At 39.2% G+C, this 18,146-nt stretch overlaps 1 protein-coding gene across 1 annotated transcript; it reads right to left on the bottom strand.

Moving 5' to 3' along the window:
- Positions 1 to 5,324: 5,324 nt before the first annotated feature.
- LOC129437763 (TRPM8 channel-associated factor homolog) lies at positions 5,325 to 16,120 on the bottom strand. The gene is made up of 8 exons (XM_055196053.2): positions 15,767 to 16,120; positions 10,859 to 11,506; positions 9,777 to 10,762; positions 9,552 to 9,646; positions 9,198 to 9,411; positions 8,643 to 8,882; positions 6,412 to 6,749; positions 5,325 to 5,911 (listed from the first exon to the last, which is right to left on the bottom strand). The coding sequence occupies exons 2-8, from the start codon at positions 11,473 to 11,475 to the stop codon at positions 5,669 to 5,671; spliced, it is 2,733 nt and encodes a 910-aa protein (XP_055052028.2). The 5' UTR covers positions 11,476 to 11,506; positions 15,767 to 16,120; the 3' UTR covers positions 5,325 to 5,668.
- Positions 16,121 to 18,146: the final 2,026 nt, after the last annotated feature.

Here is an 18,146-nt window from a genome sequence, read left to right as displayed (position 1 = left end):
ATTGGTTACTAAACTGAGGCAGGGGTGCTTTAGTCCTTACGTGGATTCACTCTTGGAAGCTGTGTTTCTCTGTGCTTTCTATGGTTTTCTCAGGGTTGGTGAATTCACTACACGCAAAAATAATTTTGATGCCTCACATGACCTCACGGTGTCCGATATCACTCTCAATGAACATTATTTTTCTATTTTCCTTAAACACTCAAAATGTGACAAAGATTCTAAAGGTATTCCAGTCGTAATTGCTCGTAGTAATACAGATTTTTGCCCTTTTCATTCCATGTCCTGGTATCTGGGTTTTCGCCCTCATGCACGTCCTGACAAACCGTTATTCATAACTGAGGAGAGAAAAGCCATGTCGAGATCCTGGTTTGCCGCTCGTCTACGCTTGGTCTGCCAATCATGCGGTCTCTCACCAGAACTTTACACCTCGCACTCCTTTCGTATCGGAGCAGCTACAACAGCAGCTTCGGTTACAACGATCCCCACATTGAAAAATTTGGGACGATGGTCCTCTGTAGCATACGAACGTTACGTTCGTCCAGGAATCAAGGACATTTTAGATGCGCAAAAAGTTATGGATTCAATGTAATTATGGTCAGTCATTGATGTTTTTTTTATATATATATATTTTATTTAACCTTTATTTTGTTTGTTTTTATTTTGTTTTTGTTATTTCTCTCCTCTCTGTATGTTTGAATATCAAGCCGAATGAGCAACCAGCGTTTTCTACAGGGCGCATGCTTCCCCTGTCGTGATATAGGGTTGGATGTGGATATAGGCTACAACATGCTTGTTGTTACATTGCTGCTGCAGGGGTGTAGCTTCACCCTTTACGATTCCCCCTTTAATTGACTCCGCAACATGCTTGTTGCAAATATGCCGCTATTTGCTCCGCATGGGGTGACGCTTCCCCCGATCTCGATTAGATCCGGTTGTACTAGCTTCATACTGCGACAGTTATGTTGGGGTTTTTTTCGCCATATGGTTTGTTTTGGGGGTCTATTTTATTTTCTATCCGCTGCTCTCCAGGCTCTGTCTATGCATGCGCATGGACAGGCGAGTGAAATCTTTGCCCAGAACAGAACCATACCGCCAACACTAACTGTATGCATATAATGTAATAAATCATTATTTGACAAAGTGGTCCTGACTGAAATCAAGCATCGCGTTAGTTCAGGCATGCCACGTCAGTCAAGCATGCATCAGCTGATAATCAGCTGTTCATGACGCGCACCAATCATTCACGACATCCGTAACAACCGACTTTTTAAATTCCCATTCATTGAGCCACTTTCTAGCGCATTGCTCCTGCCGTTGCTGCTGCTGCTGCCATTTAAACTCCCTCCTCCAACCCCAACTCCACCTAGCCGGAACCTGTTGTTCGTTTGTACCAATATAGCGCTATCTTCATCTTGCATTCCAATCTTTCTCTCTCTCTCTCCCCCTCTCTCTATCTTTATTTATCTATTTATTTTTATTTATTATTATTATTATTTTACTCTTATTTATTTATTTATTTTATCAAACTTGTAAGTTAGCACATTAATACTATGTATGATTAGCCTATTTGTTCTGCTGTTCTTCTGTTCTATGGGGGGGTCTATTTTATTTTCTATCCGCTGCTCTCCAGGCTCTGTCTATGCATGTGCATGGACAGGCGAGTGAAATCTTTGCCCAGAACAGAACCATACCGCCAACACTAACTGTATGCATATAATGTAATAAATCATTATTTGACAAAGTGGTCCTGACTGAACTCAAATGAGCTGTTCTGTAACCGAAAACTCAGAGTTTACTATCTCAGAGTAAGTCAACTCAGAGTTCAAGTTTAAACTCAGAGTTGGTTGAACCTCCTTATTGAAACAGGCCCCTTGTCTTGTCAGTGCTTTGTTTTTCCTTGTTGTGTTGTGTTTAGTTCACAGATTCACATGCGCGCCTCACACAGGTGTTCCTGGTTCTCTGTGATTTTCTCACCGCGTCATCTCACCTGAAGCTTGTTTGTTCCCAATCGGCAGTTGTATAAAGCTCTCTTTGTTCCCCTCAGCAAGTCCGTCATTAAATGTACTGGATGTGCTGTTGATGTATGTTGCCGTATCTTGTCTTGTCAAGTTATCTTTAATATATTATTCTGTGTTATCTTCTGTTTGCTATTTCAGAGATACAGCTGCTGTTCGATCTTCTGTGGATGTTTATTTCTCCGCTGTGGATGTTTATTTCTCCACTGTGGATTTACTACCTGCTATTGGATTTATAAAGACTATGTTTTCTCAGAGACTTTTGCCATCTGTTTTGGAGCTCTCAGCAAGCAGCAGAGTTTTCGCCCTTATGGATATGCCCGGATGCGGGATCTAATGACTGTTTCTCTGTATATCCATAGATTGCCGTGGAAAGCCTGTCTGGCTCAGCCCATCAACCCCTCCTGTTTCTGCACCTGTGGTTTCCCGCTGCGGAGGCTTGGTAATTCGGTTGGTCTCTCCCCGGTGGTAGGGTAGAGAGTGTCCGATCGTTCGTGCTGCGGCGCGGACAGGAGCGGCCTACGTGCCTCGCCCCACATCGGAGCTTTCCCAGTTCATCCTGCGTCCGTGTCCAGAGGCGGGGTTTCTCGTGCCGGTGTCCATAGCCGGGGATTCTCTCTCTCTTTTCTCCGACGGCAGCCCTCTTTTTCTTCTATTTTGTTGTCAAATAAAAGTACCTTTTGCATTGGGATCCTGACTCTTTCGTTCCTTGCACTAGCATGGACATACTTATAATGCAGAAAGGCTCCGATGTTTTGGAGATCGATAAAGATGTAAAAGGCCAATGGAGATTGACTTGGCTTAGCGAAATGATGAAGATTGGCAAGCCTTTCAGTTTGTGGGATAAGAAAACCAAAACATCCAGGTAACTTGCGTGTCTTTGCACAGTATAGGTCTCCTGTATTTTGTGGGTAAAAATGGGTAAAATTTTGACTGCTATGTTGATCTAACCAGTGGCTGATAAAACGGGTTTGATTGCCTTGTGGGTAAACTTCATCTGGCGTCACAAGAACCAAGAGGCAGATGACATCCAAATCCTGTTAGACTGATTCGAGAAATCAAAAGAGGAGATGTGGTACTTTGATGTCATCCAACTGTCAGTTCTTGCAGTTGCATTTGCACGTGGTCACAAAAACGTAACATTTGTACATGTATTTAAGCACCGCAGCTAAAAAACAAGTGATTTTAAGCCATTCAAACACAAATAACTGCTAAATGCGTCCGCTGTTTCTGTGTCAGAGGAGTACTACATAAAGTGTCATTTAAAGGAATTTTTTTCAATTTAGTCCATGACAAAGCATCCAGTAGTTAACATTAATCCAGACGTACGAGCACGCCCGTAATACCAAAGGTAAAGGGGCTGATTTTTTATTTAAGGTTTATGTTTAATTGCACACAATTGATATTGGACTGTTAAACTTTTGGTAAATCTTCCTGAAGCACTTTCTTTCCTTAGCATATTACTGTAGGTCATTTTTGTTGATTGTTATGGCCAATATTTGAACAGTGAAAATACTGTAATAAAAGAGTTTTTGAACTTTAATGTCACTAATGCTGATTATTCACTGATTCATTTAAATAGAAATATTTAATACTTTCACACCAAAAATTATGTATGCGATTAATCTAGATTAATTAATCACAGAGTATGTAATTAATTAGATTAAACATTTTAATCGATTGACAGCCCATATATATATATATATATATATATGCCTATACATTGTTTATATGTATACATGTATTTGTGTATTTATACATACATAGTGATTATACACAATACACACAAATATATGCAAAGATGTATGCAAACTTCTATTTTGTATGCAATAATATCAACTTATATCAATTATATATCAACCTTAATATTAACCTATTACATAGGGTTGCCACCTGTCCCGGTTTTACCGGGATTGTCCTTTTTAATAACCTGTCCTGGGAAATGTATCAACTGTCCCGGGACACTGTTTGCCTGGGTCTGGTGACATGGCCCCATGGAAGAGAATTTTGAAAAAAATAACCCCTGAAATGAAGACTTCTGGTGAAAATAGTGGAAACTAATTAATACATTTAGATAAATATAATTCATACAACTTCTTAGGTCTAAATATTTAATGAATAGCAAAGTATGCCTAATAAGTATACAAGACTGAACCACATAGATGTGAAATATAAAGGCTATCATGATAATTTTGCCAACAATGAACCATGGTTTTAATTTAAGTTTATAATACGTCCTCTACAAAGACCCCACCCCTTTTAAACCTTGAGCTATCTAAATCCATAATTATTGAATAAGAAACCCATCAGAAATGATTGACACATTATACCGTCGAGGGAGCGGGACACGGGAACAGAGGGAGAGCACTGGAGAGATAGGCTAAACCTGTACTATCTTTTTTAATATAATCACTTTCTTATCAACTATATTTGAGTTTTTAAAATCCACATAATTACATACCATATGAGCCTCTGGAGACGACTGACGGACAATGAACCTTGACATTGCTCCATCCTGTGCCCGCAGCCTCACGCTCCTCTTGTGATTATCTCCTTATGCGTGCTGCTTTATATCACACATTAATTTTCATAATAACGGAACAAACTGCGTTCCGTATCAGTTCAATACGGAACAAGAATTTTATGTGTCAAATACAGGACGATTCCTTATTATACGGAACGGTTGGCAACCCTATGTAAGACAGAGAGCATCCTGATTGGCCTGTTTCAGGACATCAACCAATCAATTGTCAGTGTGGACGGGCTTTTATCTCTTCTCCCAAACCAATCTAATCAGTGTATCTAGAAACAGGAGCGCCATGGCAGAGGGAGAGTGCCCCAAAAGCGAAAATATAAGACACATTTTACACCAGACTACACAAAAGTGTATCCCTGTCTTAAAAGAGTTAAAATCTTGCATGGTGTAGAGTTTGTAACAGTGACTTCAGCTTTTCCCATGGCGGGTTAAATGATTGTAAAATACATGTTGAGGTGAGTTCAACAAGTTTAATTTCATGTGCATATTTGCTAGTTGCTATTTATACCTGTTTAAAGTTGCAATGGAATATAAATAAAAACAGTTTACATAAATAGCATAAGCAGCTTTAATAAATTGTAAACTTGATTTACATATTTTAACATAATGAACAAATAATTGGGTAACACTTTACAATTAGGTTCATTAGTTAACACATGAACTAATAATAAACTGCACTTATAGCATAAAGCAATTTTTTATCTTTGTTAATGTTAATAATTAGGGCTGTCAAAAGATTAATCGCGATTAATCTTTTGACAGCCCTATTAATAATACGTTTATTTAAATCTTAATGCACTGTGAACTAACATGAATAAACCATGAACAGCTGTATTTTTATTTACTAACGTTATCAAAGATTAACAAATAAAGTAACAAATGTACTGCTCACGGTTAGTTAACAAATAAGAATTGAAAAAAAAGAGAATTGTAAAGTGTTGCCAATAATGGCATAGGCCTATAGAAATATTATGCTATGGGGGGGGGGGTGGCTTGTGAGCAAACCAATTGGCCGGGTCATCGATATGTCCAGGTTTTTTATCAGACATGGGTGGCAACCCTACTATTACATCTTAATTTCAACACAAAGTGTAATTTCACAGCTCTCTCATGTGTCTTATTCATACTGCTTCATAGGATGATCGCTCCACTCGGGAAGATGAGAGATCTTCTGTTCAGTGCTGGGCTCAATCGGCCAACCCCAGGCTTTGAAGAAGGACGACAGATTCATGTTCACCACCTTGGAGAAGGTCTCAGCGTACAGATTCATCTTGCCTGAATTGTTATTGGGCACTCCAGTCATGTCATGATAGGCAGCAAAAACCTTCTTAAAAGCATCCCAGCCAAATTTGTCTTGAAGCTTAAAAATATTAAGTGCGTATATAATTATGAATACAGTGATGATAAAAAGTCATCATTTTTTATTTTCTTATTTTCAATGATTATCTTCCATAATATAAAATGAGTTTTTTAATAAGTTTATAAAAGCTGCCATCCATAATGTTTTTTTTATTACAAATAAAAAACTATTGAGCAAGTACAAAATAATTTTCACAACTGTCTACAATTGGCAATTGTGAGCATATAATAATGGTTTTCAATTTAAGCTGTCAGGTGCGATTTTGCAAGTAATGTTAATTTGAGTTGAACTGATTTAAAGAAAATAACTCCTCAAGTACTTGCAGTTTATGTAAGTTCAAACCGAGTTAGCAAAAAAAAAGTTATGGGTTGCAGCTTTAACAAAAACAAACAATATTGCTTTGAGCTTATTTAAAAATCTATCCAAATATAACAAAAAAGTACAATATTAAAATTTAATGATGTGTGAAAAAAACATAAAACTATACAGTCTGTTCCTACCTGCATATAAGTCTCCAGTGCTGTCCACATGGCCCATTTTTTTAAATCCCTGCCACCTTGAACATAATCTCTGGTGCGATTGTGACGATTTTTTTGGGTCATGTTTGGGTGAGCAGTAGCCCGGTCGATACCAAGCACCTCCTCATGCACATACACTGACCACAGGTTGCAGGTGCAATCAGTTGTGTGTGGACGAAACTCCCAAACTCCACGCTGCTGGTTATGACCAAGCTCATGCATAAATCCCCACAAATCACGTCTATTGGCTTTCTTTGGATTCATCAGGCCTGAGGCGGAGGTGGAGTGCATCATGATGGGATATCCAGAATGCATAAAGCCTAAGTGAGAAAAAATTAGCACTGTATGAAAACATTCTGGTCAGGGCTGGCGTTGAGAAACCCTGGTTTAACAGAACACTTTAAATGTATATTACCCAGAACTATACACACTGTACACTGTGTCAAGATCATTTAATGATTTTGTGGTTACACAGATTTAATACAAAAGTACATATGCAGTACCCAAAAGTGTCAGCAAACCATGGGGCAACTCACTGTTCAGAGAACAGTGAATTCTCCAAAAATAGTTTTTGTGATATTTCATTACTGTTTTTTTTTTTCCAAATTGCTAACACACTATGGGGCGGTTTTCCTGGTTTAGATTAACCCAGGACTAGGCCTTAGGTATATTGGGACATTTAAGTAGTTTTTACAAACATACCTTACAAGAACCAATACTGGTGTACATCTTGAGACAAAACAATGGCACCAATATATGTTAAGATGTTGCGAGCCGTTTTTGACTGAAGGCAGCTCAAATATGCATTTTGAGTCTGGGACAAGGATATGTACGGGAAACCACCCCTAAAAGTGTTACTTGAAGCCAACTTAGTGAAACCTTGTAATCATATATCTAATCTTTAGACCAAGCCTACAAAATTGCAAACACATTACAGGCTTTTAAGTCAGTTTGCAATTGTAAAACACATTTTTTTTGCAAAACTCTAAACACAGTTCCCTGCATTAGATACATTATTGAAAACTAACAGCTCTTAGAGGCTGTTTACACTTGGTATTAAGATGTGTTTTCATCGATCTGATCTCAAGTGTACGAGAGAGACACATTACGTTTACACCTGGTATTTAAATCCGTCTCTTTTGTCCACTTTCGACCTCTTCTGTGCTGAATACTATGAGGGGGTGGTCTGTGAGACTGTGGGCGAGTCTCTCTGCTGTCATTCAAATACGAGCGAGAGTAATTGAGTTTATATGGACGCAAACTAATATTATGTGAGAGTGCACTGCTTGTTTAGCAAGTAAACATACTGCACAGTGTTTTGTACATGAGTATGTAAGAGCTTTCTTTGAATTTTCAGCGCAATTGATGAAATAGGATCGTGCAACTTTCACACGCTTTCAAAACGAAACTACGGAGATCAGCCGCTTAGTTTTATCAATGAAAGCCTAAAAATAGCGCTGTTCACCGAATGTTCACGCCAGAAGTAAAAAAAGACGTAAAACTTGTGTTTAATACCTCAGATTAGATAAATGGGCAGAGAGAAGGCGGTCGCGTGTGGCTGTTCGAACGCATTCAACCACATGTGCGTTCCGCAACTCCAAAGCGATCCGATCGAAAGTGTTTTCGACTACCTCTGAAAGTGGTTGAAAGTGGTCGAAAGTGGACGAGCTCAAAACGATTTGACTCCGTTTACACCTGGCAGTAACGTTGTCCACATGTGATCCGATCGATGAAAACACATGTTAATGCCAAGTGTAAACAGCCTCTTAGTTTCATTGGAAAAATACTGCCATTGAAAAATGGCTCACTCATTTACTGATGATTAACTAGACAAAGTTCTTACGTGTGAAAACACTTGTAGCTAATTTGTTCACTTAGAAATCAGAGCTTGAGCACCATATATAGGCTTTTAAATGACTTTCTTGTAAGCAATTTGATTTTTTGTCTTGCATTGACACCTTACGTCATTTATATAGTTTTAGTTTTTTTCACCACCTGAAAACACATGCAGAATGTTTAGAATTATTAAACCTTTAATGAAGTCATATGGACTGCCATTGTAATCCACCTATTGTAAGCAGCTCTCAGTAAATTGTTGTTTACTTTTCTGTATTGAAAAAGAAAAATGTCAGATTGAGATTGGAATGACATGAGAATAAGTGGATGTTGTCAGCATGCTCTTTTTTGAGTAAATATTTAAAAGCAGTTCATACCGGCAGAGATCTGAATATCTGCAACAAATCGCTCCTTGCGGGGGAACTTATGAGGTATTGCTGCCAGGTCAGCTATGCCTCTCATTATTGAATCCCAACTTTTGGCCACCTCATCAGGACGATCCAGAGTCCGTATCACATTTGAATCTAATGTGATGATGATGTTCTCAAACTCAAGCTCCGCCCAGGGGGCTGGCGCCTGACGGATCCCACCAACCCAGTCAGCTACACTGGTCTCTCCTGAAGGGACAAAAGCAAGTTAGCATTTCAGATTTTACTATAGTCCTTGACGCTTGATGTAACAAGCTTAAACATATCACACACATATGCATCTCATTATGATACTCATTGAATATTTATTCCTTTTAGACAGATATGGATTATTGAACCAAATAACTCAAAACAAAATATCACAGAATTACAATATCTCTGTAGATGGTTGCACTGTTGTTCCATCTTCTGTGGTCAAAAATAAATATGTATTGTTTGATAGCAATCAAAAAAGCACTATATTAATACCATTTAATCTAATTTAATTGAATTGAACATTCTTACCAGACTTGAAGTATGGAGCCTTTACTGCGGTCTGCACCATAATTTCCACCCCATCCACTTTGGTTTTGGGAGGTGCAACTAGGTAGATGAGCCCTCCCCATAGATTACAGATTTGGACCATTTCATTGTCCAACGAGAATCGCTCATGGACCACAGGAGCTCTTTTCAAAACATCTGCAGCCCCAATGTTATCCGTCTGACAACCAATCTGGACCTGTAGACATTAAAAGATGTCGCTATCACCCTATTAACCTGCAATAAATTATCCAGTAAAAATGACAACAAATCTGCTATGAACTGTATAAAATTCAATGGACATTAAATGCATATACTTAAGGTTATTAATTTGATTACCTTCCAGTTTTTTCTGATGAGCTCTGGAGGTATTACCATGTGTGTCCTCATACCAGGAGAAAGATACAAGCCTGTGCTTATCCATTCTTCAGTGCCTGAAACAAGTGATGTGTTGTTAAATATGCCATAATAACTCTTGTTTGTGACAGATCAATTTCCCCTACTTGCTAACTTCAACAAAAGGAATAACATTTTGCACTACATTTAAAAGGAAAACTTTCATACCACTAGTGTTGGTGCTGATATAAACTCTTGCATCAGTCACAGTGGGCAGGTCAGGTATATCCTTAATGATGTATGGCAGGAGGGCATCAGGGTCAGACATGGTTTTGTAAAGTTCAGTCCCAATTTGGAGCATCAGGAAGTCTTTGGGAGTTTTAACAGGACACTTACTACTAACCTGTGGAACACCAATCTCCTTCACCATGTCGGTTAAAAGAGTAACCACTGAATTATAAGAAGCACAGTCATGTGTACGCATACGAAGGTATCTGGTACAATCATTGCCAAGTTGTTTCAGGGAACCTTCTACATGGGGAGTTAGTTTTTGCCCCTTAGTTACATGCTTCCCAAAGTGTCCCAGTACATTACGAAAGTGGTACACCTGATTGATTTCTGGGGCTTTGTATAATCCTCCCTTCACAGTGTCGCCCAAAATACTCAGTCCCATCTGGTTAAGAATGCGATTTCCTGGGTATTCAGTCATCACATTGCGGCCATGGTTGCTATAGGCCCAATGCCAGGCATGACCTCCGATCAGAAGACCACTACCTTCTGCCACAAATTCTTGAATCTTTTTACACTGGGCATCACTGTAAGAAGTGCAGACATGGACACCGAGATCTTCTCGAAAGTTAGTTAACTGGCAGTTCAAACCGGATTTGCTCAGTAGCTTTTGTGCCCTTGCGAGTTTGGGAACGATCCCAATAACGCCTTTACGTCCCTGACTCAGCCAGTTGATAGCATTAATCAGGAAAGTGGATAGAGATTCACGGCTCAGGTAGATTTCATGAGTTAACACAATTACCCGTCCTTGTCCATAGTAGGCGCCACCAATAAATGTTTGCCCAGCTGGAGTGACTCCAATAGGAAATGCCAATGGTCCATGCACCATTAGGTTAGATGCCACACTGCCATCTGCGCACTTGATGTCAAACTGAGGCACACCTTTCAGCAGGAATTCTAGGTCATTCTTAAAATCCTTCATTATTCTGAAAAATGACAATAAAATATTTATGAGAAATAGTTTAAGAAGTGTGTTTATGAAAGCGCATAGGTTAAAGCTGAAATATATCTGTGGAACTTACGATACAGCATGCCAACTAGAAGGTATTTTAGAAGGCACAGGGATTACGCCAAGTTCTCCCTGGTGTTCCGAAAAGTAAATTCCTGCGACGCTGCACACCTTGTTTCCAGGGAAGTTCAGAAAAACATTTTCTTGCGGATGAGCCTCAGCCCAACTCCAAGCTTGGCCAGCAATAATCAAACCACCACCAGCTTTAAGAAAATCAATCACATTTTTTGCACAAGCATCAACGCTGTAAGCATCTGTGATATATACATCCTGGCCTTTTCGAAAACCTCCAAGCTCGGTGCTGATAGGCGAATTGTACAAGTTGTCAGCTACTGAACCCAAACCTTTCTGAATCCCTACAATGCTGGCATCCCTGGTAAATGGCATGAGCCACATCAGGGCATTATTTATTAGGTCGGGGAAACGGGTCAAGTACTCTTCATGTCCCAAAACCACCACACGTCCCTGACCGTAACGAGATGCAGCCATCAGAACTTGACCTCTTGGATTCATGGCAAGTGGAAAGGCGTGGTCACCGATCAGCACAAGATCACTTGGCACTGCATTTCCTTGGAGGTCAAGCTCACTCAGACCAGACATGATGGTGGAGTAGTCATTTTCACACGCCATGATGCTTCAGTTGGTTAAAAAGCCTATTAACCTATTAAAAAAGACAGAAAAAATAAGGAAATACATGGATATAGCATTTGAAATAAAAAAGTAATAAGTTGCACTCCTCAAAAATGACTTTAGATGCCATAGATAAGCGAGAGAACAAACACATGGTTCTTCTGCCAAACAATCCGATGTGCTCTATGGTAATTGGGCATATAGCACCCCCATACCAATCCCCCATGCGGTATTCGAGGTGAAAAAAGAAAAAAAATATAAGGCAAAATATAAACTGAACTAAATACATTATAAAGCAGTTAACGTGAGGGTGTTGATGGCACAGTGGATAAGACACACGCCTTTGGTGTGAGACACCCGGGTTTGAATCCTCTTTGACACACCATTGTGTCCCTGAGCAAGACACTTAACCCCTAGTTGCTCCAGAGGTGTGTGACCTCTGACATATATAGCAGTTGTAAGTCGCTTTGGATAAAAGTGTCAGCTAAATAAATAAATAATGTTTTATGTATGTTACAAGCATCGAGTATGGGCATTATGTCTGATTTGGGAAATTCCCTATGTTTTCACAGAGCTCCAAATTCATAAAAAGCTAAGTACACAACTTTGAAAACATATCTATAGTCAGTTTAAATGGTCACTCGTTTACCATTCATGAGTTTGCATGCTTCAGTCAAAGCCACTAGGTTCAGCATTTTATGCAGAGTAATCTAAGCCTCCCAAGACACAAGCTTTGGTTTGTATTTTTTCAGATTTCTACCAGCTATTTTGGGGTTAGGTAGTCTGGTTTGCACAACAAAGTGTGACTGATACCACAAAAAATAAGCTTTTGGAGGAAGTTGTGAGATGTGAACCACATTTTATTAACTTATTAAATTAACAGATCCATAACCTCAACTCTCAAGTCTCATGCATTCACTCTGAGACACACATTTCAGTCAGTTCACATGGTCACACGCCACACCTTGCATTTTTCACACCGAGAAGAGACTAATAACTTTTCCTACTACACTCTAAAAAAAATTAATCCGTAAAAAAACAGATAAAGTCCTGGCAGAAAAATGTTTACAGACATTTCTGTTTATTCAAAAACTGAACATTCTGTAGATTTACAGAACATTGTCCGTACCGTTTAGGGACACTTCAATCCGCCTATGAAACGCAACAATGGTGACAATCAACAACAAAGCTTCATGCCGCAATGCATGCTGGGTACCAGGATTGTAGAAAACTCTTGCTGCGTCCGAAACCGCCTACTACATACTATATAGTACGCGAAAAGCAGTAGGCGAGGTGAGTAGTATGTCCGAATACATAGTATTCGAAAAACAGTATGCGAAAAGTACCCGGATGACCTACTACTTCCGGTTAGATTTTGCAGTGTGCATACGATGGACGCTTCACTATCCCATGATGCCCCGGACGAGGAGTTATCCAACGAAGAAGGAGAGGCACGCTGCTGTTTTCGCGCTGAAATGACATGACGTGATGACGACATATGTCACGTGATGTAGCAACATGGCGGATGTAGTACGTCCGAATCTCATTCATACTACCAGGATTCATACTATACAGTACCTACTGTTTTAACGCCAAGTAAGTAGGTAGGGGAGACCGGGGCTGGTTGTCTCACGGTTGGTTGTCACACTGCTTATTACAGACACACTACATGGCGCTGTGGTACAATTTTGATATCAATCTGTTAGCCTTTAATAGCTTACTCATTTGCACTTGTAATTTTGCTGAGCAAACACAAAACATTGATGTTAGGAGACAATTTTTTATTTTTATGGGTCAGAGTAAATTTTCATGTTGGTGTTGTTTTTGTGTTGAGATCTTGTAGGATATTAGTCATTCAAAAACAAAACACTCATTAAAAAGCTAAAAGTAGTAGCTTTATTTTGAGTCATCTTTAAGCGATCAAGTTAAAGCCGTGTGGCAGCTTGCTTAGCATGTTTGACAAGAAGTCAGTTGGGGATGGTTGTCACATAGCTTGCGGGGTTGGTTGTCACATAAGAATATTGGACATGTAGACCTTTTAAGACTGGTTCTCTGTTTGTTTGTTTTTGTTTGCTGTTAAAATAAAATAAATAAAGCATTAAATAAAGAGGTTTTAACACTAAAAATTATTTCATTTTATTTCTCAACACAGTGAACAATTGGCTTTATGCCCAGCTGCATTAGCCTACTTCCTGAGCTTCGGCCGGCTTCTTGTTTCCTGTCTGCCATTGTTGGACGGGCTGATTGGTCCAGGTGTGCCTGACCTCAGTAGTCACAACAACAATAATCAGACACACCTGGATTGGTCGGTTTGTCCGGTGGTGGCGGGCGGGAGGCGGGGAGCTGGCTGAAGTTCATAGTGCAGCTGGGCATAAAGCCTATTCAAGTAACTGATCACCCACTTTAATCCCATTGTTTAAACATAAGGGGCATTAATAACAACTATCATAGGGGTGGATTCATATTAAAACTTATCTGCAGTTTCTAGCTTAAAAATCTAAAAAGTTACACATTATCTTTTCAGATCCCAATTTATCACTGAAATCCTATTGAATCACTATAGGGACAACCAACCCCATACCCTGTGACAACCAACCCCGTGATGGGGTTGGTTGTTACATTGTGTCAGAGTGTCTTTGATGGTTAATTACTTCCTGTTACAATACATTCTAAAAATAAAAAGTATACACGTTTAAAGCCAAGACTCCAAAGTTTCATTTCATGTAGGAATTACTGCTGAAAGATTTTTTGAAGATGAGCAATTCATGCATGAGTAAAAATTGTGACAACCAACCCCAGTCTCCCCTACTTCATCTAATTCAGTACCTACTATACAGTATGCGGTTTCGGACGCAGCCTCTTTCTTACAATGTACTGTCACCATTGTTGAGATTTGTATCCACAGTGTTAATGTCTCCCTAAAGCAAAAAACAACTACTGACACATTACACCAATCTTATTCAATACAGTGTCTTTTTAGATTGTAGATCATAGAATGTCAGTTTCATATATTTTATTTCATTATTCTTATTTCATCATTTCATGTTTAAGTAATAGGCAGCCAATCATTAAAACAATAGATAACATGACAGATTTTTCTCCTTCATCAAGCAATGAACAAGTTGTCTTAATAAAACACTGTTGCAGCTGCTGAAAGAGCAGAGCTAGTTCAGAGGGGAGGGAAAAAGGGAAAAAATGCTAATCATAATGGTGACTTCCAATTAATCTAAAACAAACGCAAACTGGAGATTTATTGAAATATATTTTGTGGTAAATATCCATTTGACTTACACGTCACGTCAGAAAGAAGATTTGTCTACTAAGTCATATGTGTGGATGCTGGAATAGTTGAGCATTTGTATTTTGTTCTGACAGAATTTGTTTAGAAGTTAAACATCATCCATGTTTAGAAAATAACTGTGCAAGCAAGTTGTAATTTTAGTTTTCAAACAGAGATGGTGATAGAGAGGCAAAAGTGAAAGATTGCAGCAGTGGTTATTGCACCCATAATGCAACATGTTATTAAAAAAAAAAAGGTAAAACGCCTGTAAAACATGAATACGGAAAATTCCTTCATATTTACACAGTACTTTGTCTGTTTTTTACGGATTTTTTAAGAGTGTATATACAATTAATAGACAAGGCGCAGGGAAGTTCTCTGTCAAGTTCATAAAGCTGTCTCAAGTTTTTCTTGCGGTCCTCTGATGTCATTCACTTGGATGCGCAGCGCGCGCATGCACGGAGAGAAAGTTAGAAGAGCAAGATCTGATAATTGCAGCAAATAATGCAGGTTTCTTGAATATAGCCAAATTTGTGCAAAAAATGTATGATTGATTTATTCAAAATCTCTCCAACTGCTTTGCAATCAGAGGCTTTAGTTTACCTGAAACTATATGGAAAGTAAACTAGATGCTTCCTAAAATGAATGAAAGGACTAGAGATGACTATTGGAGCATGTCAGGCCTACTTTCTTGTACTTCTTGTCACTCTGTGCAGCACTAGAAGTTTTAAGAACCGGCGAGGCGGCGTCCCGCCCTCCTCTAACTCTGATTGGCCGTAATTCATGGGCTGGGAAACCTGAAACAAACCAATCAAACAGCAACGCAACTTCCGGAGAACATACCCAAAATACGTATTGGGACATGTCCGGCGGAACTGGCACGAATAGCCACTCTAGTGTGCATTTTATTCAGTATCTCAGTCTACTCTTTTCAAGGCACATTGAGTCTTGACTAAATACCAGAGCCATATACCAAGCAGAATGGGTTTTCCCAAACTTAAATTTTCTTACCGTAGTTTATTGCCACTGAGTTCTTTCGATGATCGAAGTGCTTGTCAGCGTAGGGCTGGAATGACAATAGTTTCTGGATGATCAGTCAGCGTCTGTTCTAAGCGTGCAAGGTCCAATCAAGGGATCCCACTTCTGACACCAAATTGTTGTGGCAGTTTTAAATAATGATTAAAAATGGTCTTTTAAGTATGTTATTTCTTGCAAGAAAGGTCAACAGTCATACAGATAATGCTGCAGAGTGTTATAGAGATCCTAGGTCCCTGTCTCCTTTTATAAGCATCCCTGAACTCTAGCTGCCAATCATACTTTAGTATTTTAGTTATTACCTTTTAAGGAATACTCTGATATCTGGAATCATACACTGGCATCATAAGCAAATCCTTAAGCTCCAGCAAAAGGATGAGTAATGTCACAAAACTAATGTTTTTTTTTTTTTCAGAGACACTTCCTCTTTCTGAGAAGGTTAAAGGCGCAAAAGAGGATGTTTTTCGCCGACTGAGAATCCAAAGACCGTAACTGAGTTTTTGAAATAAGCGCATGTGTAAGAACAGCCCCCCTCCTTCACAGTTCATTTCTAGGGCATGCCTTTCAAAACTTGTGCATGAGTATTTGAACACGAGTGTTTGTTTACCACTGGCATATGCTGTGTCGCGTCAATGGATTCATTATGTGAAATGATATGCTATAAACACATAAGACGTAACGTTAGATCAGTTGACGCTACTCTCATTACAACTAGCAAGTAGCAGACTGGTCACTGCCTTACAACTACAGTACAAGAACAACATCAATATACCTGAATAACAGTACAACAATAATTATTACACAAAGAAAGAATCATCACTGTTACCGGTCGAGAAGAATTTTGTCTTGACACCTCTCTGTTCCTTCATTGCTCTCCAGCGTTGAAATGTTTCTCCAATAACGACATTGGTTAGATTACGTTCTTCTGACAATTTTCTCCTCTTCTTAGCGACTTCAAAAACAGTATTTCTTTTGGGTTCTCCTTTGGGTTTCTTCTCTACCATGGTGCAAATTCGAGGAGGAAAGCAGGAGCGACAAGGAAAACAAACCGAAACTAAAGACAGAGTTTCATGCGCTATGCACATGCGTTGCCTGTGTAAAGTTACTGTAGCATGCACGTCTCTCACAAGAAACGTAATGGCAGTGATTGGCAAGCCAGAGGGCCAATGATGATTGCGATGATTACGTCAACGATTGGCTGTTTTACTTGTGCACAGATGATGTATATTAATATTATTACTTTCAGTGCACCAAATAAATAGTCTTTTATCAGTTAGTAAAGATAATTTCAAGTAATATTGCAAAAATGTATAAAAACAAAACATCCTCTTTTGTGCCTTTAATGTATACATGCACTGTTAAAATGCAAGCATAAGCATCAGACATAAAATTGTTTATTTTACTTCAACTTCATAATCCGTCTAGGCATTTTAAGAAAACAGTCACTATTAAAAATTGTAAATTTAAGAGATTCAAAAGAGCGGATAATCAGTGTACGTGTCTGTGTGTAGAATGGTTAATGAGTTGCCAGAATTACTACTTCCTTTTTCTAAGGGAATCCCCTCCCTCTGCCCTGCTCTCTCTCAGTCAGACACATCGCTGTCCTTCTGCTTACACTGGGCAGCCTTATTACACATTTTGCATGTTTAACATTCCCGCAAAGAGTTGTAATCCTTTCCACACAACCAGCATGATGGATCTCCACCCAATTTCTGACCTCAGTTCATGGTGTTAGGCAGGTGTGCCATAGCCATCTTCATATCACTAATAGTCAGGTGTGCCACTAGCAATTCTGGGCCCTATGAAACAATATGAGGTTGGGCCCCTATACCACTCCCATTTTGCACCAATAATACAAGCCAACTTGACTACGTCAAAAGGAAGCTCCGTGAAATATAAACTATATATAACGTTAAGTTACCTTTCTTTAATAAATATTGGGTAATTGTCAGCACACTTCTGCAGTCTCTTTTAGTTTCTGATGTCCAGACCTATACTAAGCTTTGTTTACAAGTTACTCGCGCTTTGCCCCGCACCACGAAACGAGCCTCCGCTGATCAAGCGCGTGTCTCAAATGGACGTGCCTCTCGTCTTGGGGGCGGGGCTATGCAAGACTGGACGAAACCATTCAGCAAAAGGGGGAAAATGCATTTTGCGGGAAATGCGGATACAAGCCACAATTTTGTTTTGTTGCAAATTCTTTGTTAAATACATTTAGAATGTCAATAACATTACTACTATTAGTGTTACTAATAAAAAATTAACTTAGGGGGCCCCAAAAGCGCGTGGGCCCTTAGAATCGTCCTTACTTTTCCCCCTTAGTGACGCCCCTGGTAATAGTCCATGGTCAGAAGAC

This window comes from Misgurnus anguillicaudatus, chromosome 24 (genome assembly GCF_027580225.2).
Source record: "Misgurnus anguillicaudatus chromosome 24, ASM2758022v2, whole genome shotgun sequence".
Lineage (NCBI taxonomy): Eukaryota > Metazoa > Chordata > Actinopteri > Cypriniformes > Cobitidae > Misgurnus > Misgurnus anguillicaudatus.
The sequence above is the reverse complement of the archived record's forward strand: the minus strand, read 5'-3'. Positions and strand labels throughout refer to the sequence as shown.

What these genes read in the sequence shown, in the direction of transcription:
- LOC129437763 (XM_055196053.2), bottom strand. Translation starts at nt 11,475, where the DNA reads ATGGCGTGTGAAAATGACTACTCCACCATCATGTCTGGTCTGAGTGAG. An exon ending in AGATATTCAGATCTCTGCCG is followed by an intron (nt 6,750 to 8,642) that starts GTATGAACTGCT and finishes TTTCTCACTTAG; the next exon opens with GCTTTATGCATTCTGGATAT. An exon ending in CACTGGAGACTTATATGCAG is followed by an intron (nt 5,912 to 6,411) that starts GTAGGAACAGAC and finishes AATATTTTTAAG; the next exon opens with CTTCAAGACAAATTTGGCTG.